The 19753-nt window shown below is 57.6% G+C and overlaps 1 protein-coding gene across 1 annotated transcript in view; it reads right to left on the reverse strand.

The window, feature by feature from the left end:
* The window catches only part of PAX7 (paired box 7), a 100540-nt gene that overhangs the window by 40722 nt on the left and 40065 nt on the right, over positions 1-19753 (reverse strand). Inside the window, exons 5-6 of the mRNA XM_049099387.1 lie at positions 7064-7263; positions 775-940 (exon numbers count right to left, since the gene is read on the reverse strand). Coding sequence (XP_048955344.1) covers positions 775-940; positions 7064-7263 — 366 coding nt within the window. The remainder of the gene's footprint in view (positions 1-774; positions 941-7063; positions 7264-19753) is intronic.

Below are 19753 nucleotides of genomic sequence, written 5' to 3' on the forward strand. Positions count from 1 at the left end.
TCCTCGCAGCCTTCTAGGCCATGCGACAATCATCCTCTATTTTTCATCAGAAATCATAGGGAGGGGGAAAAATCCTAGGGAGGGTCCCCTGGCTCTCTCCTCGGCTTCCAGAACTCCAGCCTGCCGGCCCTTATGGAGGAAGCAGGTGGAGGGGGACTTCATGAGTCAGATGTTAAGTAGTGGGACTGCTAATGTGTGCCGGGGGGTGGGGGCGGGAAGACAGAGGGAGGGAGGGAGGGCAGGATGGAGGGAAGGTCCAGCGAGGGAGGGGGGAAGCCTCGAATGTCACTTCTGCATGTGACTTTACAGCTTGAGAAGCCCCATCCAAAGGGCTGCTGTGCATCCTCAGGCTCCACGGCTCCCTTGACAGAAGCAAGAAATTCAAGGGCAGGACCTCATTTTTTTTTTTTGTCTTAATGGTCCATCCATATGCAAAGAGACGAAGGGTCATTTAAAAAAAAAAAAAAGCCCTGGGACACCTGGGTTGGCTCAGTTGGTTGAGGTCTGACTTCAGCTCAGGTCACGATCTCCGGGTCCTGGGATCGAGTCCCGTGTTAAGCCCCACTTCAAACCCTACATAGGGTTTGGCGCTCTTCAGGGGAGTCTGGCCCTCCCTGTAGCCCCCCCCCCCGTGCTCTCTCTCTCTCTCTCTCTTTCATATTAATAAATAAAACCTGTAAAAAATAGCCCTTATGATTCCTTCTTGGTGAAGGGAGGAATTGGGGTGGGGGAGACAGGGCGTGGCGAGGCGCCAGGACACGCCTGCGTACTCACCTTGGGAGATGGTGGTGGTGGGGTAGGTGGAGTCCGGCAGCTGGTAGGGGGGCAGCGTGGGCATGCCGGTGGGCGGGAAGCCCCCGGGCAGGAGGTGGTTGAAGGCCGCCAGCTGGTTGGCTCCTGCCTGCTTACGCCAACGGGCGCGGCGGTTGCTGAACCAGACCTGGGGGCGGGAGAGTGGAGAGGCTCAGCCGGGCCCGGGGCGGGGAGCTGAGGCACAGCGAGGACGGTCCCCGAGCCATCCCTCACCCTCCGACCAGCGGGCAGGGCACGTCCACGGGCGTGATCGCATCCTGTCCTCTCCACCGCCCCATCGGGGGGTTATTATTGTTGTCCCCATTTTACGGATGAGCAAACGGAGACGCGGAGACAGGGGCCGACTTGCCCAAGAGACAGGGTGAGTCCGGGTGCCTCTCGGTGCGGCATCCTCTCCACGGCCGCTGCTCCTGCCCCCACGGGCGTCCTTGTTCTAACACACACTCGCCCTCACCTCCTCCAGGAAGCCCCGTGTCTGGAACCCGCCTGAGCGAGACCTACCCGCCAGACTCAGATGTGCCGGCTAGTTCACCGTGGGGCCAGAGGCCTGCCTCGCTCACCCGCCGGGGCCTTGATCAGAAAACCCACCTCACACGGACACAACAGGCATTGATTAAGCATCCGTGGAAAAAGAACCTAACACGTTCGAGTCTTCCTCTGCTCCAGGCCCTGTGCTAGTGCCCCACGTCTGTCCATAGGGAGACCCATGAGACCTGCCCTCCTCTTCCCATTTTACAGAAGGGGAAACCGAGACTCCCAGAGGTCAAATAATTTGCCCAAGGCTGCGCAGCTCGCTGTGACGAAGCTGAGGTTCAATCTTAAATCAGTCCGAGTTTCTAAAACCAGCTTGTCTGGATTTGCGATGAGTTCTGGGCCAGAAAAGGACCATGAGTGTGGGACCCTGGGGCTGCTTCAGGGGGGCCCTTTCCTACCTCTGGGCTTTGCACATGCTGTTCCTTCCAACCCACACACTCTTCCCGCAGCCGATTCCTCAACCAGCGGGTTCAGCTGCAATGCCTCCTCCTCTCTGATTCCCTAATCACTGCATCTAAGGCAAGTTCAGGCAGGTGGGGCCTCCTCTCCGGGGGCCTCCGGCTTCCCCATGAGCCTCCACACACATGCAATTAATTTATGCATTTGTTTCTTGGCGATGCTTTTGTTTCCCCCTCAGGCTCCAGGCCCCTTGGGTGGAGGCCATGCGTTCCTTGCTCTCTGCTTATGGCTCCCTAGGTGCTCACAGAATGCTTGTTGAATGAATGAATGAATGAATGAATGAATGAATGAATGAATGAATGAATGAATGAACAAGGGAATGCAGAGATGCCTCTGGGGGGTCTTCCCCAGAGCTGGTGCTACTGGGCTCAGCTGGGAGCCCCCCACCGCGGTGGGATGAAGACCTTGACCTCTCCTGGCGCGGGATCCCCGGACATCCCCCCTCCCAACCTGTAGCCCATGCCTGCAGACCCGGGGAGAGCAGTCTCAGCTGGGTGGTGGTGGGGGGTGCTCATGTGCCCCTTTTGTTTTCCAGATCCTTCTGCAGGAGGGAAGCTATGTTTAGCTCTCCGAGCCAGATGACCACAGCAGCTGGCTCAGATGCGTTCAGGACGCGCAGAGAAAGGAGATGAGGCCAATCAGGAGTGAAACTGGCTCTGGATAGAAATGAAGGTCTCGGCTTCTCCGCACTCCCCGGGGCACTGAGGGCCTCCCCCGGGGGGTCCTGGTGGGGTGGATGCCCCCATCAGACCGAGGGTCTTCTGAACTGGTGAGGAGTGGGCAGTGTTTCCTCGCTCTCTGCTCCTGGGGGACAGTGAGGGGGTGGGGGGCTCATGCGTGTTTCTGTTCAGTGTTTCCCAGATGGTGGGCCTCCTACCAGCCCACGCCGGAGGGACATCCCGGGCGGCAGCGACGCAGACACGAAAGAGCCCTGACCCACTTTACCTGTCCCCAGGCCTCTGGGCGTGTGGAGGACAAGGTTGGGGCTTGGTGTTAACGCATCCTGGGTGCTGGCTAACACCTGCTAAGCTCCCTTCTAGCTTAGAGACTCCTCCACAGAGAGGAGTCCTGTGGGGGGTGTTCTCCCGCCAGACTTCGGTCCTCCCCAGCGGGTGTGCGTGTTTCCAGCTGCCTTCCTTACGTGACTTATGTTAAAACATACTGATTTTATTTTAAAAGAAAATAACACCGGGACGCCTGGGTGGCTCAGTGGTTGAGCATCTGCCTTTAGCTCAGGTTGTGATCCCGGGGCCCCGGCATCAGGTCCCGCATCAGGCTAACCGCAGGGAGCCTGCTTCTCCCTCTGTGTCTCTGCCTCTCTCTCTCTCTTTGTGTCTCTCATGAATAAATAAATAAAATCTTAAAAAAAATAGTAAATAATGCTACGGGTAATAGGCATATGCAGCAATGATCTTGAAGTGGGTGTGGGACCCCCGCTCCCACGCGGCACCCTGCGCCTCGCTGTTCTTTATGCGTGGGTCACCCTTCCCTCGAATCAAGAATACTAAAGGCAGGTGAAAAGGGTCCTCCCCTGCCATCCTTCCTCGTCTTTTCCTTCTCCTTCCCTCCTTCCTTATGTCCCGCCTTCTCATCTCACGCCTCTGCCGGGACTCTGCTCGGTGCCAAGCCAGATGCTAAGGATAAGAGAGCTGGACAGAATAGTCGTAGCCCGCAAGCTGCCCCCTGCTTGGGCACACGGCCGGCAAGGCCAGGGACGGCTGCTTCCCTGTGTGGTAAGCTCAGGGGACATACAGGTTCCAGGAGGAGGTCCGAGGACGGGCTTCCACTTCACCTCTCAGAATCCGGGAGGACTTCCTGGAGGACAGGACATGCCCTTTGTGCTGTCAATCCTCTTGCCTCCTCCTCCTTTCTTGTCCTGCTTGCCCAGGGAAGTCTCCATCGCATCCCAGCAGGCACCTCCCTCCTCCCCTGGCTAAGAGCGGGGACGCTGGAGCCGGACAGCCTGGGCTTGAATCCTGCCTCTAACTCCTAGCTGAGATGGGCAAATTCCGTCATCCCCTCCATGCGTTTATTTCTTTGTTGCCTGATAACGGCTTCCCCCTCCTGCAGTCCCAGATCTCAAATGAGTTAATGCCGGCAACATCTACGCGTGTCATTCCTCTGGAAAGCCGCTGATGGCTGCGCTGAAAGAGCTCTTAGCCAGCATCCGGCACAAGCTGCCCATTCCCAGGTAGGGGATGGGGGCTCCGGGGCGGGGGGTCAGGGACAGGGGTAGCCCCAGCACCCACCCAGAAGCCCTGATCGGGGCTGCATCCTTTGAGAGCAGAGGGGGAGCACCCTGGGAGCTGGGTAGGAGCACTACACTCATCATCTCCTGTTATGGAAAGATTCGGTCTCAGGTGTTAATCAGTGAGTCCTGCTGGTGCTTCCTAAATGGGGTCCCAGGCAGGGTGGCTTCTGCTTCTGGAGGAGAACACAGAGGCTCGGAGATCCTGGCACTTGGGACACAGTGGATTCGTTTACCTCCAAGGAAGATGTACGGTTGGCCCCTAATTGTTTAACAGCGAAGATGCTTCCAGAGAAAGTTCTCGGTCCCCAGGCATGTGTCCTCCTGCCTGACCCCCATCCCCATGCTTCCTGGTGGCTTGCTGCCAGCTGAGACAGGGGTGTCTCCCCCCACCCCCAGACATCAGCGATGCCAAGTAACACCCCGTGGGCTTCAAAAGCGGGGCTGGAGCAGAGCCAGAGGGAGGTAACGCGTTTGAGTTAGCAGAGCCTCGCCTGGCATGTTTACCTGTTTGCCTCATTCTCTGGGCTGCCAGCTCCGTGGCAGCGGGGATTTCTGTCCCCCGAGTCCCCAGCACCTAGAACAGCGCCTGGCACCCAGCAGGTGCTCCTAAGTGAGTGCCGGGTGGATGAATTGGGTGTTTCCAGGGCAGCCAGAGAGGCCACCCGTCAAGAACGGGTGGAGTTCAACATGAATGTACCCCACTGACGGCGCTTCTGTGTGCCGGGCTCTTCCTGACTTGGAGGGTGTGTGTTTTCACATGTAAGCATTCAGCCCCTAGAATAGGAAGGGCTATTGCCGTCACCTCTGCTCTGCAGACGCGAGAACTAAGGCCAGGAATTGAGCCGAGCCCGCTTGGAAACGCTCTACTTTTCCCACCATCTCGCGGGGCCACTGAGGTGACACGTCCCAGGACTGCAAAATCCATAATCCAAACACCACAGACCCTTAGAAACAGATCCAAGACCCCCAAACCATAGAATCTGGGCAGCACTCGGGAGGCTCTGAGTTCCCGGCCCTACTCTCCACAGCAGGAGCCCCCTCACCAGGGTTTCTGATCGCCTGGACAGTGTACTTTGGCTTGAATGCTGCTGGTAACGGGGATCTCATCACCTCAAAAAGCAGTTCTGATTGTTAATAGATAAGGATCCTAGAACTTTAAGGAGCCTTAGGGATCATTTAGATCCTTGTCTTTACTTATAGATGGGAAATGAGGTCTCAGGGGGGAAACTGATCTGTGGAAGGTGATACAGCTGATCAGAGTCAGAGACCAATGGACACCCCAGCCTGTGGCTCCCAGTCCCACCTTCTGGAGCCTCTTAGGTGCATCCTCCAAAATCTCTTCTCCAGGCCAAATGTTCTATCATTCCTGTCTTGATTTGTTGTTGTTGGTGGGGTTTTTTTGGTCAACCTTTGTTCATTCTTTAAAAATTCAACATATCCCGGCCCCTCCTCTACTGGGATCAAGCTAAGTTCTCAGGCTAAGGTTGGGAAGACTCACTGCCCACAGGATGATAGAGGAGTCAGCATGTGCAAGAGCTCTGCCCCGGCCCCCTCGCTATGGGTTTCCCCAGGCTCTGGCTGCGCCCCCTGTTCCCAGCCCCCCTCCCTCCTTGGACCTTGAGTGACACCTGTTTCTGGGTCCCCTGGGCCAGTAAAAGCACTGCCCTGACAGCCAGGAAATTTTACAAGGAGCGGTCAGGCTTCAAGGTGGTGGGAAGCAGCCGCGGCCGCCAGACGTGGGAATGAGAAAGCACCCAGGAATGTGCCCAGGAGAACAGCTGCAGGAGGATCAGAGCCGGGGGAGGGAGGCCCGGAGCCCAGGGCAGGCTCAGATGTCAGCCTGGAGAGGAGGGGAGGGAATGAGATGAGCTGGCTGCTGCCGCCTGCCCCCGTCCCCTGGGGTCTCCCTCAAAGGCAGCCAAGGACCCCCCACTCCAGGGGTTGGGGGTGGGGAGGGTGGAGGGAGGTGCCCCGGCTCCTGGAGCACTTACGCGCCAACTTGCTTCTAGAACTTTCCCTACTGCTTTCAGATCCCAGGCTCTGAGTCAACTTCTTCCTTCCCCACGGGAAGAACTTGGGCTTTGGCATCGGCCAGGCCGAGTTCCGGGCCCAGTTCAGCCCCAGCTGAGCTCTGTGCCCCTGGACTTGTCGCTCCCCTGAGGCTGTTCCTGCACCTGTGGCCCACCTGTGGGCGCCTTCCTCACGGTCTGAGGTTCCACTAGGTCACGTGTGAGGTGGGAACAAAGCGGGCACCCAGCAAAGGCTGGTTCCCCTCATCTGGGAGGCCTCAGGGAGCAGTTTAGGGCGGCCCCTCCTACAGACCCGCCTCGCTCGCTTACGGAGACGACAGGCCAGGAATGGGTTCCCACAGGAGCTATGCGTCACGACCCTGGGCCTCCCTCCTGCACCTGGCATGGGAGGCTGCTGGCCAGGGTGCAGGTGAGGGGCAGGCCATGCCCAGGCAGGCTCTGCTCCCTCTCCACCCTCCCTTCCCCCAGCCCCGCCGATGGGGACCCACACAGTTGAGGGCGTGGGGAGGGGTTCGGGTCTGCACACCCTCCCTCTGATGCTCCTAACCCCCCCGGGACGTGCCCGCTCCGTGTGCTCGCATGCTGCCTGCAACGGGAAACTCTTTACCCGTCTTAAGAAGCTGGGCCCTTCAGCAATCTTCCTCCTAATCACTTCCTCCCCTCATCAGAGAGTCAGAGACGTTCACGCTTCCTGAACCCTGTCTTCTGGAGGAGGGATGAGTGCGATCCAGCAGGCCCCACTGCACATCCTGGCTTCCCTGGGCCGTCCGCCACTTGCTCAGCCCCTCAACCCACGCTTGCCGCCCACTTACTCTGCATCAAGTGTCAGTGGCATTACTGCCTCCAAGGTCCCTGGACCACCTGCCGCAGAACCCGCTGGGGGCCCGCTGAGCCCTGGGATGCCGGCCACCCCCACCTCCTCGGTTCCCCCCTCTTCACCATGCCCGCGGTGCAAACCCCCAGGAGGCCGCCTCACCTGGACCCGCGCCTCGGTCAGCTTGGTTCTCTGAGCCAGCTCCTCGCGGGTGTAGATGTCTGGGTAGTGAGTCCTCTCGAAGGCCTTCTCCAGCTCTTCCAGCTGCTCGGCCGTGAAGGTGGTCCGGCTACGGCGCTGCTTGCGCTTCAGAGGGAGGTCGGGTTCCGACTCCACGTCCGAGCCCTCGTCCAGCCGGTTCCCTGCAGCCAGCGAGAGGGAAGGACAGGGTGGGGGGGCTAGTGAGACGGGGAGGTGCTTGGCGCCCACCTTCTGACCCACCGCTGCGTTGACAATCAGATCCCTCTTGAACACAAGGAGACAGTGTGCTTCCCACAGCACTGTTTACCAGACTGACGGGTGGGAAGCAACCTCCATGCCCAGCCTTAGGGGATTGGTCAAATACTTTCCAGCATGACCTTTTTTTTTTCAATCCCCTATAGGTGGGTATTTAGATTAGCTCCACTGGCACGGAAGAATGTCCAGGACATAGGACTCAGAGTAGTTTCATGATGAAATCCATTCGCTGATATTTTCTAGGACTATATTCTCCAAAATCAGAGAGTTCTGCTGTGCATGAACTCCTCCACACACCTAACTTTAAGAAAAAGGCAAGGTTTGAACCCAGTGCACAAAGATCAATCCCACTTTTGGGAAAAGCATGCATGACACACTATGGAACACTATACTCGAAAGATTAACCAACATTAACCTTCGTGGTGACAGAGCTTTCGTTTTTTTTTTTTTTTTCTTTATATTTGTTTGTACTTAGTAGTTTTTTTTTTAATTTTTATTTATTTATTGATAGTCACACACAGAGAGAGAGAGAGGCAGAGACACAGGCAGAGGGAGAAGCAGGCTCCATGCACCGGGAACCCGACGTGGGATTCGATCCCGGGTCTCCAGGATCGCGCCCTGGGCCAAAGGCAGGCGCTAAACCACTGCGCCACCCAGGGATCCCTACTTAGTAGTTTTTAAATGACCATTTAGACAGCAATGCTATAGCATTCGGGGAAAATATCGCAAAAACTAAATAAATCAGGAAGGCCGGAAGAAAGGGAGAGAGGGAAAAGCGGGTATGTGCCTGTGCTCAGGGCTGGCAGTCAGGAAGCTTCCATTCCAGACCGGGCTCCACCCCTAAATGCCCCAGACCCATGACCCTAGGAAGGCTACCTTCCCTCCTTGGGCCTCAGTTTCCTTGTTTATAACATGAAAGTTTTGGACTATGTGACTTCTACACACAGGGCCTTGCTGGGATGTTTCGGGATCTCTGAGGAACCTTCCAGGCTGGAAGAGGAGACTTTACCTGACTACCTTGGTTGTGGCCATGGTCTCTACGTGATGGTCCTTACTAATTTCCACTCTGGAGTCTGGGGGTGGATGAAGGCCACTGCTTCCTGTGTGGAAAGGGCCCAGTTGTCTGGAGCCAGCTTACTTCTCAGCCCTGGATGGGGCTAGCAGGCCAGGTCCAGGCCAGGGGGGTCTGCAGGAAGGGCTTGCTCAAGCTCCTTGGCATCAGAGATGAAGACACCCTGGGGACTGAACTGGCTTCTGGCCCCACTGATCCTGTGCCTCTTACCCGTCTTGGTCCAGCAGAGGGAATGCTAGCAAGGAGTGGCCTAGCCAGGACTCTGGAGCTGCACCCTCCATGGCCCCTGGGGGACTGTGGGTAGCTCAGAGGAGGGCCAAGGAAGGGGAAGGGAAAGAAGAAGCAGGCCGTCAGAGATTATCTTCCACTCCTGCTTCCTTCCTCTTTCCTCTTTGCCTTCAAGCTCTCTCCCCCTCCCCTCCCACCTCCATCTTTGCAATTCCTGGAAGCACTTCTATGTTTTGTCATTCATTGGTCCACCAGAGCATCAAGAGAGCACCTGCTGGGTGCTGCCCCCCTCCTGCCCTGCCCGGGCTGGGTACACTGTGCTCACAACACGGTCCGAGTCAAGCTGGAAGGGCCTCAGACATCATGTGATCACACTACAGCCGGGAGAAACTGAGTCACACAGAAGCAATGTGAACTGCCCAAAGTCTCCCAGAAGTACCCATATCTGCAGCCTGTCCCCACCCCTGTTCTTCAACTACTTTAAGTGTCTGTTATACAAATAGGTCTAGGCCTCTGCCACAAGGGACAACCTCCTCCTCCCTCCCTAAAATACCTAATACGGACTCTTAGGTGTTACGTGTTCTGGGCCGGGGGCAGAGCATGTGCCGAGGCCTGGCACAGCAAAGGGCATGATGGGCAACGTGGTCATGGGGCCGTGTCCACAGCGGGACGTCATCCGGTCTGGAGGAACGCCCCTCTGCCCCGGTCCCCTTCCCTCCATCCCATCTCGGCCTTTGGGTGGTCATCCCTGCTATTTCCTGGCCATGGCCAGGTCGTCCCTGGTTGTGACGCCGCATGACAAGGGAACCAATGGCAAGCGAACGTTCCCTTCATTGTCTACACCGTTCCCTAAAGGCAGAGACCTGAGGTCAGATCCGACCCCCTCCTCTCCCGTTTCCCGGCTGCCCAGCTTCCTGTCATTGAGGGAGGCCAGGCTGGCACAGCTGGCGCCCTTGGGGCACCTTCCCTAGCACATCTGGGGCTCAAAGCCAAAAACGACTAGCCCCAAGGATTCAATCCTGAAATTCACTGCGGTCCGCAGAGGAGCCTGGGGGGGGGGGGTCACGTGGGCAGAGTGGACACGGAGCATGCTCATTAGACAGAGGATTTGGGGTGGGTGCTGGGAGAGCAGCCACTTTGCCCCCATGCAGCTGTGAGATGGAAAGGTCCCAAAAAGGGGTGGGACAGGGCCAGTGCAGGGGTGCGGTGGCCCCAACACAGAGGGATAGGGCGAGGGACCCTCTCTCTGGGTTCCTGGGTCCTGTCTCTGCTCAGGGATGTGGGGAGTCCAATACAGAGCAAGGATAAAACAGCCCCCCCTCCAACCGTATGGGGGGAAAACAGCCTCTGTCTTAGGAAGCTCCCAATCTGATGGAGGAGGTATCGCGCCTCTTCTGGGAATTTCCCGGTCTGATGGAGGAAACCTCGCTTCCGGAGGAGTTGGGGCCGGGTCAGAACACCGACAGCTGCAGGACTCAGAGCGCCTCAGAGCGCCCTGAACACAGAACAGGAAGAGTGACAGCAAGGGGGACGGGAGCTGCCGGGTTTGTCGAAGCTTAAGAGTGGGCAGGATGGAGGTGTGCGCAGGCCGAGTCCAGCCCAGGCCGGGTTGACAGAAGTGGATAATCACCGGGGAGCCTCTTTTCCAGCCTCTACCTCAGCCTCCACCCCTCCTTCCCAGCCTGCGGGTTCTCACAGCCGCTGACCCCGGAAGCCTCGGCTACACGGTGAGGCCCCAACACCGTCAGCCCTGCCCATGTGCGCAGACTCACCCCGTCACCCCCCAGGTTCCCCGGCCAGCTCTTGGCATCATCCTTAAATGACCAAGCCAGGCTGCCTCGCACCGCCGTGCCTCTGACCATGAGCTTCCTCTGCTCGGAACAACGCACCCCCTTCGCTGGGCTCCCTCTGCTCATCCAGCAGAACCCAGTTCATAGGGGGGCCTCCCCTCCCCAGCAAGGCTTCCTGAGCACACCCACACTGGTCTCCGTGCCCCTATTTGGGCCCTCAGAGCTCCTCAGGGGAACCCAACCTGCCTATTTCTGGGTCTCTTGGTCCCCATTGGGCTGGGAGATCCCTGGATGGAAGAGGCACTGTGCCCAGCACACAGCAGGTGCTCAGCAAAGGCTTCTTGGATGCATAGGGCTTGACAGAACAATTACAAAGTTCCTCCTGAACCCCGACACGCTGCAACAGTCATCACCCTATGCACGTGCACCGCACCCTACAGTTTGCAAGCTCTGTCCCCAGTCTACCACAGTCTCTCCCAATAACGCTGACGGGCGAGCAGGCAATATCAGCCCCATTTTACAGATGATCGGTGGAGTCCCGGGGGCAGCGAGGCTGGGAAGCAAACCCAGGACTCAGGACTCACAGCCCAGGGAGAGTCACCTTTGCCCCGGAGTAGTTCCAGATGGTGAAGCATTCCATTTCCGAGCATGAAAACCGAGGTGGCTCGTTCTCCATCCCCGCCCCCCAACCTTCCCAGCTCTCCTTTTGGCCAGAGGAAGACCCTGGAAATGGGATGGGCCTACCAACTTCTCAGAAGGCAGGAGGCAGCTGGCCAGCTGCAGATCCCTGTCATCCTGGATCTGAGGAAGCCAGCGGTGGCCTTGAGGTTTGGGGTCAGTCTCCCAGCTGCCCGACCACCCAGCGACGCCCTCCCACCCCACCCCAGCCCCACGCTCCCCTCCCTGCTGCCTCCTAACCCAGTCTTTATTACAGTTTAACATAGGCCCCGCGCGAGCCGCGGCAGAGAAACGAATCACATAATAGTTGATATGCGTTTTAATCAAGTAATTCGGGCAGAGCCGAGAGCTGGCGAGTGTGGACCTGGCGTCCCTGAATACCAAACAGGCCTGGGCGCAGGGCTCGGAAAATGGAAAAGTCATTTACAGCTCAGCTGGGGGCCGGGCGGGCTGGGGCCCAGGCGGGAGCCCCTCCCGGCCCCTCCGCAAAACCGCTCAGCTGTAACCAGCGCGTGGTGCGCAAGGCTGGGGATGCCCGTGGGAGCCCGGCCCCACACAAGGGCTGGCAACCCGGGTCCCAGGCTCAGGCCCGGCTGGGGCGGGGGGTGGCGGAGAGGCGGGGTTCGGATGGACCCATGTGAAAGCTCCCTGGAAGCCAGCTCCTCCTGTCCACCTCCTCTGCCTGCCCTCCTCTTGGGTGCCCATCTCAGCACGGCCTGGCGCTCAGCCCTTACAGCCTCGTCCTCTCTCTTCATGCCCCCTCCATGCCACCAGGCCAGCACCAGAGCCGGGAGATTCAGAATCCCCATTGGCTCTGAACCCACCCTATAGCCCAACCCCCTCCCACCTCATCCTGCCTCAGTTTGCCCTCTCCTCTCTCCCTGGACTCCAGCAACCATCTCCTGCTCCAGCAACCACCGGTCTTTGCATAGGCTGTGCCCTCGGCCTGGAGCACCCTCCCCGTGCCCGCCTCGGCCTGAGTTTGCAGCTGTCCAGGCCAAAGTCGAACAGGGCGTCTACAGGCACAGGCCTCTGATGCAGTTTGCCTGGATTCTGTGGATTCCATGCATGTAAAACATGGACAATATTAGGCATCCCCCCACCCCACCCCCACCGCCCATCTTCCTTGCTTTCCCTTTTTTTCCCACACCACGTATCACAATCAGATGGGTTAACTATTCTGCTTTATTGCCCCCTCCCCCCAGCCAACCATCATCCTGGCCATCTGCGGCGCTCCACGACGATGGGTGGTTTCATCTTTTTTGTTCACTGATAAATCTCCAATGTTTGGCACAGAGTGGATGCCCGAATATCTGTCGAATGAACGAATGAGTGAACGAATGAGTAAACAAGAGGCTAGACTAAGGCACACGTATCAGCGTCACAGACGACAGTGCTCGGTAAACGTGAGCTTCCACGGGTCCTCGCCCTTCCTGATCAGCTTGGGATCACTCCTCCAGGAGGCCTCCCGAGGCTGCCGCCCTCGCTCCGGCTCTGGGGTGCCCACCTCTGTGCTCTCAGAGGGCTGGGGCTCAGCCACACCGTCCACACTTGGTTCACGTCAGTCCTGCTTTCTGGGAGGCCTCCCACTCCACACCCCAGGCGATTTCTCAGCCACTGAGTCAACAGGCCCAACTTCATTCTCCCGAATCAAGGATGGGAAGGAGCAAGGAGGGTGTCTTTAGAAAATGGGGCGGGATCTCACTTTATCACAACCTAAACCCGACAAAACTCTCCTTTCTCCAGGAAGTCCCCCCTCCATCCCCACCAGGTGGCCTTTTTTTTTGTAACCTTGAAACTGCAGGTACATAATGTGCGTTACAAAATGTGGGCCCCCCTCCACCCAGTGGGGTGTTCTCAGATCCCAGCTTCTCGGCTAATGGCCTAGTACCGTCCTCAGGCGCTAGAGGGCACTCTGCATACACCCTGCTAGGAAGGGGCACCCTGGGAAGGAGGAGGTAGTACTGTCTGGGCCGGTACTGTGTAGTTGCACTGGAATTCAGAGCCACGCTGTCTCGCGACGGAACCGGAGCTGTTCTGCACGGATCTGTGTGAACATAAGCACGAGCCCCACGTGGGAGAGAAGGGAGGGTTCGCAGAGGGCTGGGACCGTCCGGGTGCAGGGAATCCCAGACTAAGGTTTCCCTGCCTGAGCAAGAGCTGGAAACTGAAGACGTCAAGAGGGTCATTCCAACTCGGTCTCTTTAACCCGCTGGCCTCATACACAGAAAACCCGGAGTTCTGGAAGAGGGGACCGCAGCTGTAGGTGGGGGGGAGGGGAGGTGGCTTGGGGGCAGGAGGAGCTCGGCTCACCAGCCCCTTTCACACCCTTCCTGCGGCTTTAAGACAATCTTGAAAATAATCATCAGTTTTTTTTGTTTTTTTTTTTTGTTTTTTTTTTTTACTTCTTCGTTGGACGATTTCAGCCACTTACTCATCGACCTCGTGTAAGGACAGGAAGAGCGATGCTTGGTGCTGAGGCGACAGCAGAGCTTGCTACGTCAGCGCCCGAAGGAAGCCTGCCACCGTCGGGTCCCATCTTACGGCACGTGGCCCAGGTGGCCAGGGGCAGGTGCGGGGAGGGAAGCCGTGGGGTCAGATGGACCTGGGCTTCGAGTCTGCATTTGCTCCCAATAAGCTATAGATGCTGCGTGGCGTGGTTCAACATTTGAGCCTCATTCCCGTCATTTCTAAAATGGGATTTGGAGGTGGGGGTGGGTGGAGGGGGTCTGGGGTCCCTGGCCCAGCCGCTCTCCACCAGACCCAGTCTCTCCTCTCATTCATACAGCCTGGCAGGGGGAGGAGCTGGCCCTCCAGGCTCACGCCCTGAGCTGCCATGTGACCCTGAGCATGTCACCTGCCCTCCTGGGCTCCCCATTCCCCCACCCACCCCTGGGAATAAGAGCTCCGGGCGCCTCCTCAGGGCGCCGCGTGGCTGCAGGATGGGAACCTCAAGAAACATCAGATGGTGCCTCTGATGCAGTGATCACAGCCTGCTCCCCACACTCTCTCGGGAAATTTACTCCCCTCCTCTGGGTCGCAGATTCTACATCTGCAAAACGAGGAAAGGAATAATAGAGCCATTACGGACGAAGATTAAATGAATTGCTACAAGACAAGGGTTTCTAACAGTGCCAGGCATACAGTAAGTGCTCAATATACGCGAGCTATTATCATTATTGCTGCTGGGGTTTTTAAAATTAATTTATTTTTTTAAAGATTTTATTTATTTATTCATGAGAGACACACAGAGAAGAGGCAGAGACACAGGCAGAGGGAGGAGCAGGTTCCCTCTGGGGAGGCCAACATGGGACTCGATCCCGGGACACCAGGATCACGCCCTGGGCTGAAGGCAGGTGCTAAACCACTGAGCCACCCAGGCGTCCCACTGCTGGGGTTTTTTAAGAATTTTATTTTGAAGTCATCTCTGTCCCCGACTGGGGCCCGAACTCACAACCCCAAGATCAAGAGTCGCACGCTCTACCGCCTGAGCCAGCTAGGCGCCCCTCCTTCTGCAGTTAATATTGGGGGTGGCATACGGCGAGAACTCAACCTTCCTCTGCACCCCTCCTCCAGAGGCAAGCACAAAGGAATGAATGCTTGTGTGAATGAATGATTCAATGAATGGTGACCGCTTTGGCATCCTTAATTATTTATCCCAGGGCCAGTGCTTGGCACAGACCTGGGCGGGCCCCCACCCTCCTGCTCCCAGGGCTGGGGGGGTGGCGGGGGACACGACATCCCAGAGCTCAGGTAAGGCACCTGCTGGCGCACAAGAGCTCACCAGCCCCAAGGACCAAAGAGGGAGCCAGGCCCTCAGGAAGCGGGGCCTGGGAAGGCCAGGCTCGAGGCCTCGAGGTCAGCGAAGGGGAACCAGCAGCTGGGGCCCCAGCGGCCAGATGAAGCTGCCCTGCGTGGCAGTGAGGAAGCGGCAGGCTGGCCACCCGTCGGCGCCCCACAAAGCCACTGTGAAAGGGCCAGACGCCTGAGAAGCCAAGCCTGCCCGACCGACCGACCGACCGACCGGCTGTCCCCGCCACCGCCTCACGCCTCCTCCCGGCTGGAACTCTGGGAGCCACAGGGGTTCAGCCAGTTGCAAAGTCATCCAAGGAGGCAGAGGCGGAAAGGGGCTCAGCCCCCTGGGCTGCTGCCTCCATCCGTCCATCGAACCCCCTGCCTCCGGACTCGGCCCTGAGGAAGGGCCGCAGCCTGGGGCTCGCTGGACCCTCAGACCCTGAACACGGGGCTCTGTGGCCTCATCAAGTCTCCTACGGCAGGACTGGGCATGAAGGCGGCAGGGGAATAAACCTCAAGGTGGCTGATGTGTCCTGGCCGCACCCCGTGCCTTTCCTGCAGTGACTCAGAGTCCCACAGCAGCCCCATCCTACAGGCACACGGGGGACACTAACTCCACGGTCCAATGACAGGTAAAGCTGGGCAGCTGGCCCTGGAGGCCTACAGGAGCCTGGCGTCCGAGGTCCCTGCGCTGGCCCAGGACCTCGCTGCAGCCTGGGGTGACGGCCTCCCTCACCTGGTTCCTAGTTCGCCATCCTGCAGAGCTGCACCCAGAGCCCAGTGCCACCACGAGGCCCTCCCTGAATCCCGGGGCATCCGCCACCCACGCCACCCGGCCAGCACTTGGCATCGACCGACTCCTGCTGGGGACCGACGGTTAACATTTAATCCATATGCTCTGTTTGCCAAATACACCCGATCCTCCGGCTTGTAAGAGCTTTCTCTGAACTTCTTGTGTGTGAGGACTGGGTGTCCCCTCCATCGAACTGAGGACACCCTGGCAGAGACAGAGGTTGTGCCTTCCCGATAAGACTGGACAATCTTGAGGGTGGAAACTCATTTCTCTATTACAGCTGGGTATCACCCTGCCCTGGTAATGGCGCTGTGGTTCCTATCATTCTAGAATGTTCTTTTTTTTTAAAGATTTTATTTATTTATTCATGAGAGACACAGAGAGAGAGAGAGGCAGAGACATAGGCAGAGGGAGAAGCAGGCTCCATGTGGGGAGCCCGATGCAGGACTCGATCCCAGGACCCCCGGGATCATGCCCTGAGCTGAAGGCAGATGCTCAACCGCTGAGCCATCCGGGTGCTCCCACTCTAGAATGTTCTTAATGACAGTCGTTGGTAGGAATTGCAGCCATCGGTTTAACAAAGAAACCCTGCACTTTGTCATCACAGACACAGTAAGAATGACTCAGGCTTCCCCAGAGCCACAGATTCTGTCTCAGGACTCTGTGCTGAGTCATTTCTATCCATCCAACTTCCAACCATCCCCACCTCCACTTTCTTTAAATAGGGGCTCCCAGAAAGCTCCAACACCCAATGTCACGTTCCACGTCAGGGAGCACAGAGGAGCGTGTGCCCAACAGGTATTCATTAAACACCTACTGGATGCCCCACAGCCCCACACTGAGCAAAGCTCCCGCAACGAATGCCCACCACTAGGGAAACCAGCAGGTATCTCAGAATCCTGCCTTTAGACCGAGGACCACTCCCTTAAAAGTGGGCAGAGGTGCAGGCTGAGCCCACAACATGAATGTGAAGGTCGAGCAGGATCGCTGGAAAGGCAAGCCAGGCCTCCCCCGACACCGGGGCGAGTGGCGTTAATGGAGGCCAGCCTCCCTCCTTGGAAGCTAAAAGCTCGGGACGCCCGGATAGTTCAGAGGTTGAGCGTCTGCCTTTGGCTCAGGTCCTGATCCCAGAATCCGGAATCGAGTCCCACATCAGGCTCCCTGCATGGAGCCTGCTTCTCCCTCTGCCTATGTCTCTGCCTCTGTCTCTGTGTCTCCCATGAATAAATAAATAAATAAAATGTTTTTTAAAAAAAAAAGAATCTAAAAGCTCTACCTGGGAAGCCCACCTAATGGAACAGGCTTCCCCTCTGTAGACCAACACCAAAGCCATCAACTGGAGTGACTTCCCCACCTACTGCTGCCTCCAGAACTCCAGATTAAAATGCAAATACTCACTGCAGAAGTGCCCCCTACACTGGCTACAGACACCCATTCCCCACACCCCCCACCCCGCCAGATGAGGCAACTGTCACCTTGCCCAGAGGCGGGTCCCCAGGGGGGCTGGCTGGAACGACCAGGGGCTCTGGACGACAACCCTGAAGCTTGCTCCTGACTTTGCCTCCAACTTGCTGTATGACCTTTGGCACACGTCTTAATTCCTTCCTGAGCATCATTTTCTCTATCCTCCTGGATCTTTAGGAACAACCCTGAGAAGGCGGCCTGGGCTATATCTGATTTATTCACCACTTCACACTCCCAGAGTTTAGTACCATTCCTGGCACACAATAGGGCTTTCAATAAATGCCTGTTGCTGGATAAATAGTGATCGATTGATGAAGCCAAGGAGGAGCTCCAGAAGGGACTGGGGTTCTAAGTTGGGGGTGCAGGGCGGGCTTCAAGACCCCCTGAAATCATCTGATTCTCGTAGGGACAGGGAAGGACAGATTTCACGACCATCATCCGCTTCTCAGTGGTCCCCAGGCCCTTCTTCTTCTCTTAGGGGACAGGGTAGGGAAGAAGGCTTATGTCTCCCCACCCCTCCCCGCCTCTCCCTAGGCCAGTCCTGGGCCCCTCGTGTCTCGGGCTGGGCTGGTCGCTGGGCAGCCGGAGGCCTTTCATGGTGCATTCTCGGCCGCCCCTCCCCGCCCTCTCTCCCCAGCAACCCCACCCTGTCATGCTCCCATCAATCTGCCGCAACCGGGCCTCTCCAGCTGGCCTGGCCGGGCTGTTCCCAGGCAGAGCAGGTCCACAGTGGAAGGTGGTGGAAAAATGTGGACAAATTTCTGATTTGCAACACTCTGGGAAAGAGTTTATTGCCATTGTTTGAGGACGAATGTATAAATAAAGCAAGGCGAAGATTGCAGGGGGAGGCCGATGAAAGGCAGAAAACGAGAAATTTTATGGCCATAAGGAGCGTACTCTAATGGTGATTTTTGAGGCACTGGACCATGGTAGTTACTTAGCCAAATGATCGCTGTGAAGCTGGGCAAGGCGGCTTATTTCTTAATTACTGTTACGTATTATGTCAGGCAGATGCCCCAACCCTGGAAAACTTGGTCCTGAAGCAGCCACCGGCTCCGAGTCAGGTCCCCGGGGCCAGGATGCTGGCCAGCCGGTGGGAGGGCCATCACCTGCACCCACTGATTGCAGGGGGCCCCCGGGGCCTGCCGCCCTCCCTCCTGGCCCGGGCTCCTGCCCCCCAGGTGTGAATCCAATCACCCCACACACAGGTGTTGGGCTTGTGCAGGTTCTGAGCTACCCACGGCTGAGACTGCACAGAACAAAACAGACGCAATGTCTGGCTTCCAGAGATATTCATGGAAAGCAGCTAGGGGCTCATCTGGGCCTCCTCACTGTGGGTCTCTGTGCAGGATGACTCGGGTCAGGACAGGGGGTGGGGGGAGGCAGGCTGGGTGGTCAGAAGAGCGCCGGTGTGGGGAGGACGGGGTGGCTGTGACCCGCTGTGCCCCCTGCTACCCAGCCTCTGTTTCTTCACCTGTAAGAAAAGGGGGCGGGACTACATCATCCCCCTTTGGGTCGGGATTCCAAGATGCTGGGACTCTCTTGCTCTCACAGCCAGCGAGGTTGATTTGACAGGCACCTGCCCTGTGGAACACTTTTCTCTTATGGGTTCACCGCTGCCAAGTAAGGCAGTAACAGAAGGAAGAAGGGGGTTACGGCTTACTGAGGGCGTCCTGTGCGCCAGGAGGAGCTCAGCGTGCATGATGTCCTCTCATGGAATCCCTCCCAGTCACCTCAGGGGCCAGTGCTCCTCGGGAGACGCTCAGAAAGGAGGGGAGACTTTCTCAGATGCTGAGCGGTGAAGCTTCCATTCAACCCAGGTAGGTCCCAAAAGTCACCAAATACATTTCAGGTAAATCGAGCCACGTCCCTAGCACCTTCTGGACCAGCGTCAGGGCATCAGAATCCCCTGGAGGGCACCTTGAAACACAGGTCCCGGGGTGGGGGGTAGGGGAGCTTCTGATTGGGGAGATGGAGCCAAGAGGGTGCATTTCCAGGTCGGCAGGTGGTGCTGATGCTGCGGGAGGGCCGGGAGCGGGACGGGAGGCGCCACACTTTGAGAACCACAGTTCTGCCGAAATTCGGAGAAAAACAGCGACAGCAGCCACAAAGAGCATGCTGCTCTGGGGAAAGGGAGAACCATACAGGGCTTCTTACCTCTCCTCGGAACGGAGGGACTGAAAGACAGTGGCAAGCCCTCAGCTCCCACCCGCGGACCCCAAACCGGACCTGTGCTTCCCCCTGGGGTTGGCGGGGAGGAGACTCAGCCCAAGGTGGCCCCAGCCAGGGAGCAAGCTTGGCAGGTGAACTTCCTTCTCTGTAGCCCTGTTTCTGCCACTTGCCACGGTGTCTGGGTCATCAGATCCTTTTTCTTTTTTTATTCTTTTTCTAAAGATTATTTATTTATGTATTTAAAAGGAGAGAGAGCAAGCATGAGTGGGCAGAGAGGCAGCAGGAGAGGGAGAAGCAGACGCCCCTCTGAGCAGGGAGCCCACGTGGGGTTCGATCCCAGGACCCTGAGATCACAACCTGAGCTGAAGGCAGATGCTTAACTGACTGAGCCACCCGGGCACCCC

This window comes from Canis lupus, chromosome 2 (genome assembly GCF_003254725.2).
Source record: "Canis lupus dingo isolate Sandy chromosome 2, ASM325472v2, whole genome shotgun sequence".
Lineage (NCBI taxonomy): Eukaryota > Metazoa > Chordata > Mammalia > Carnivora > Canidae > Canis > Canis lupus.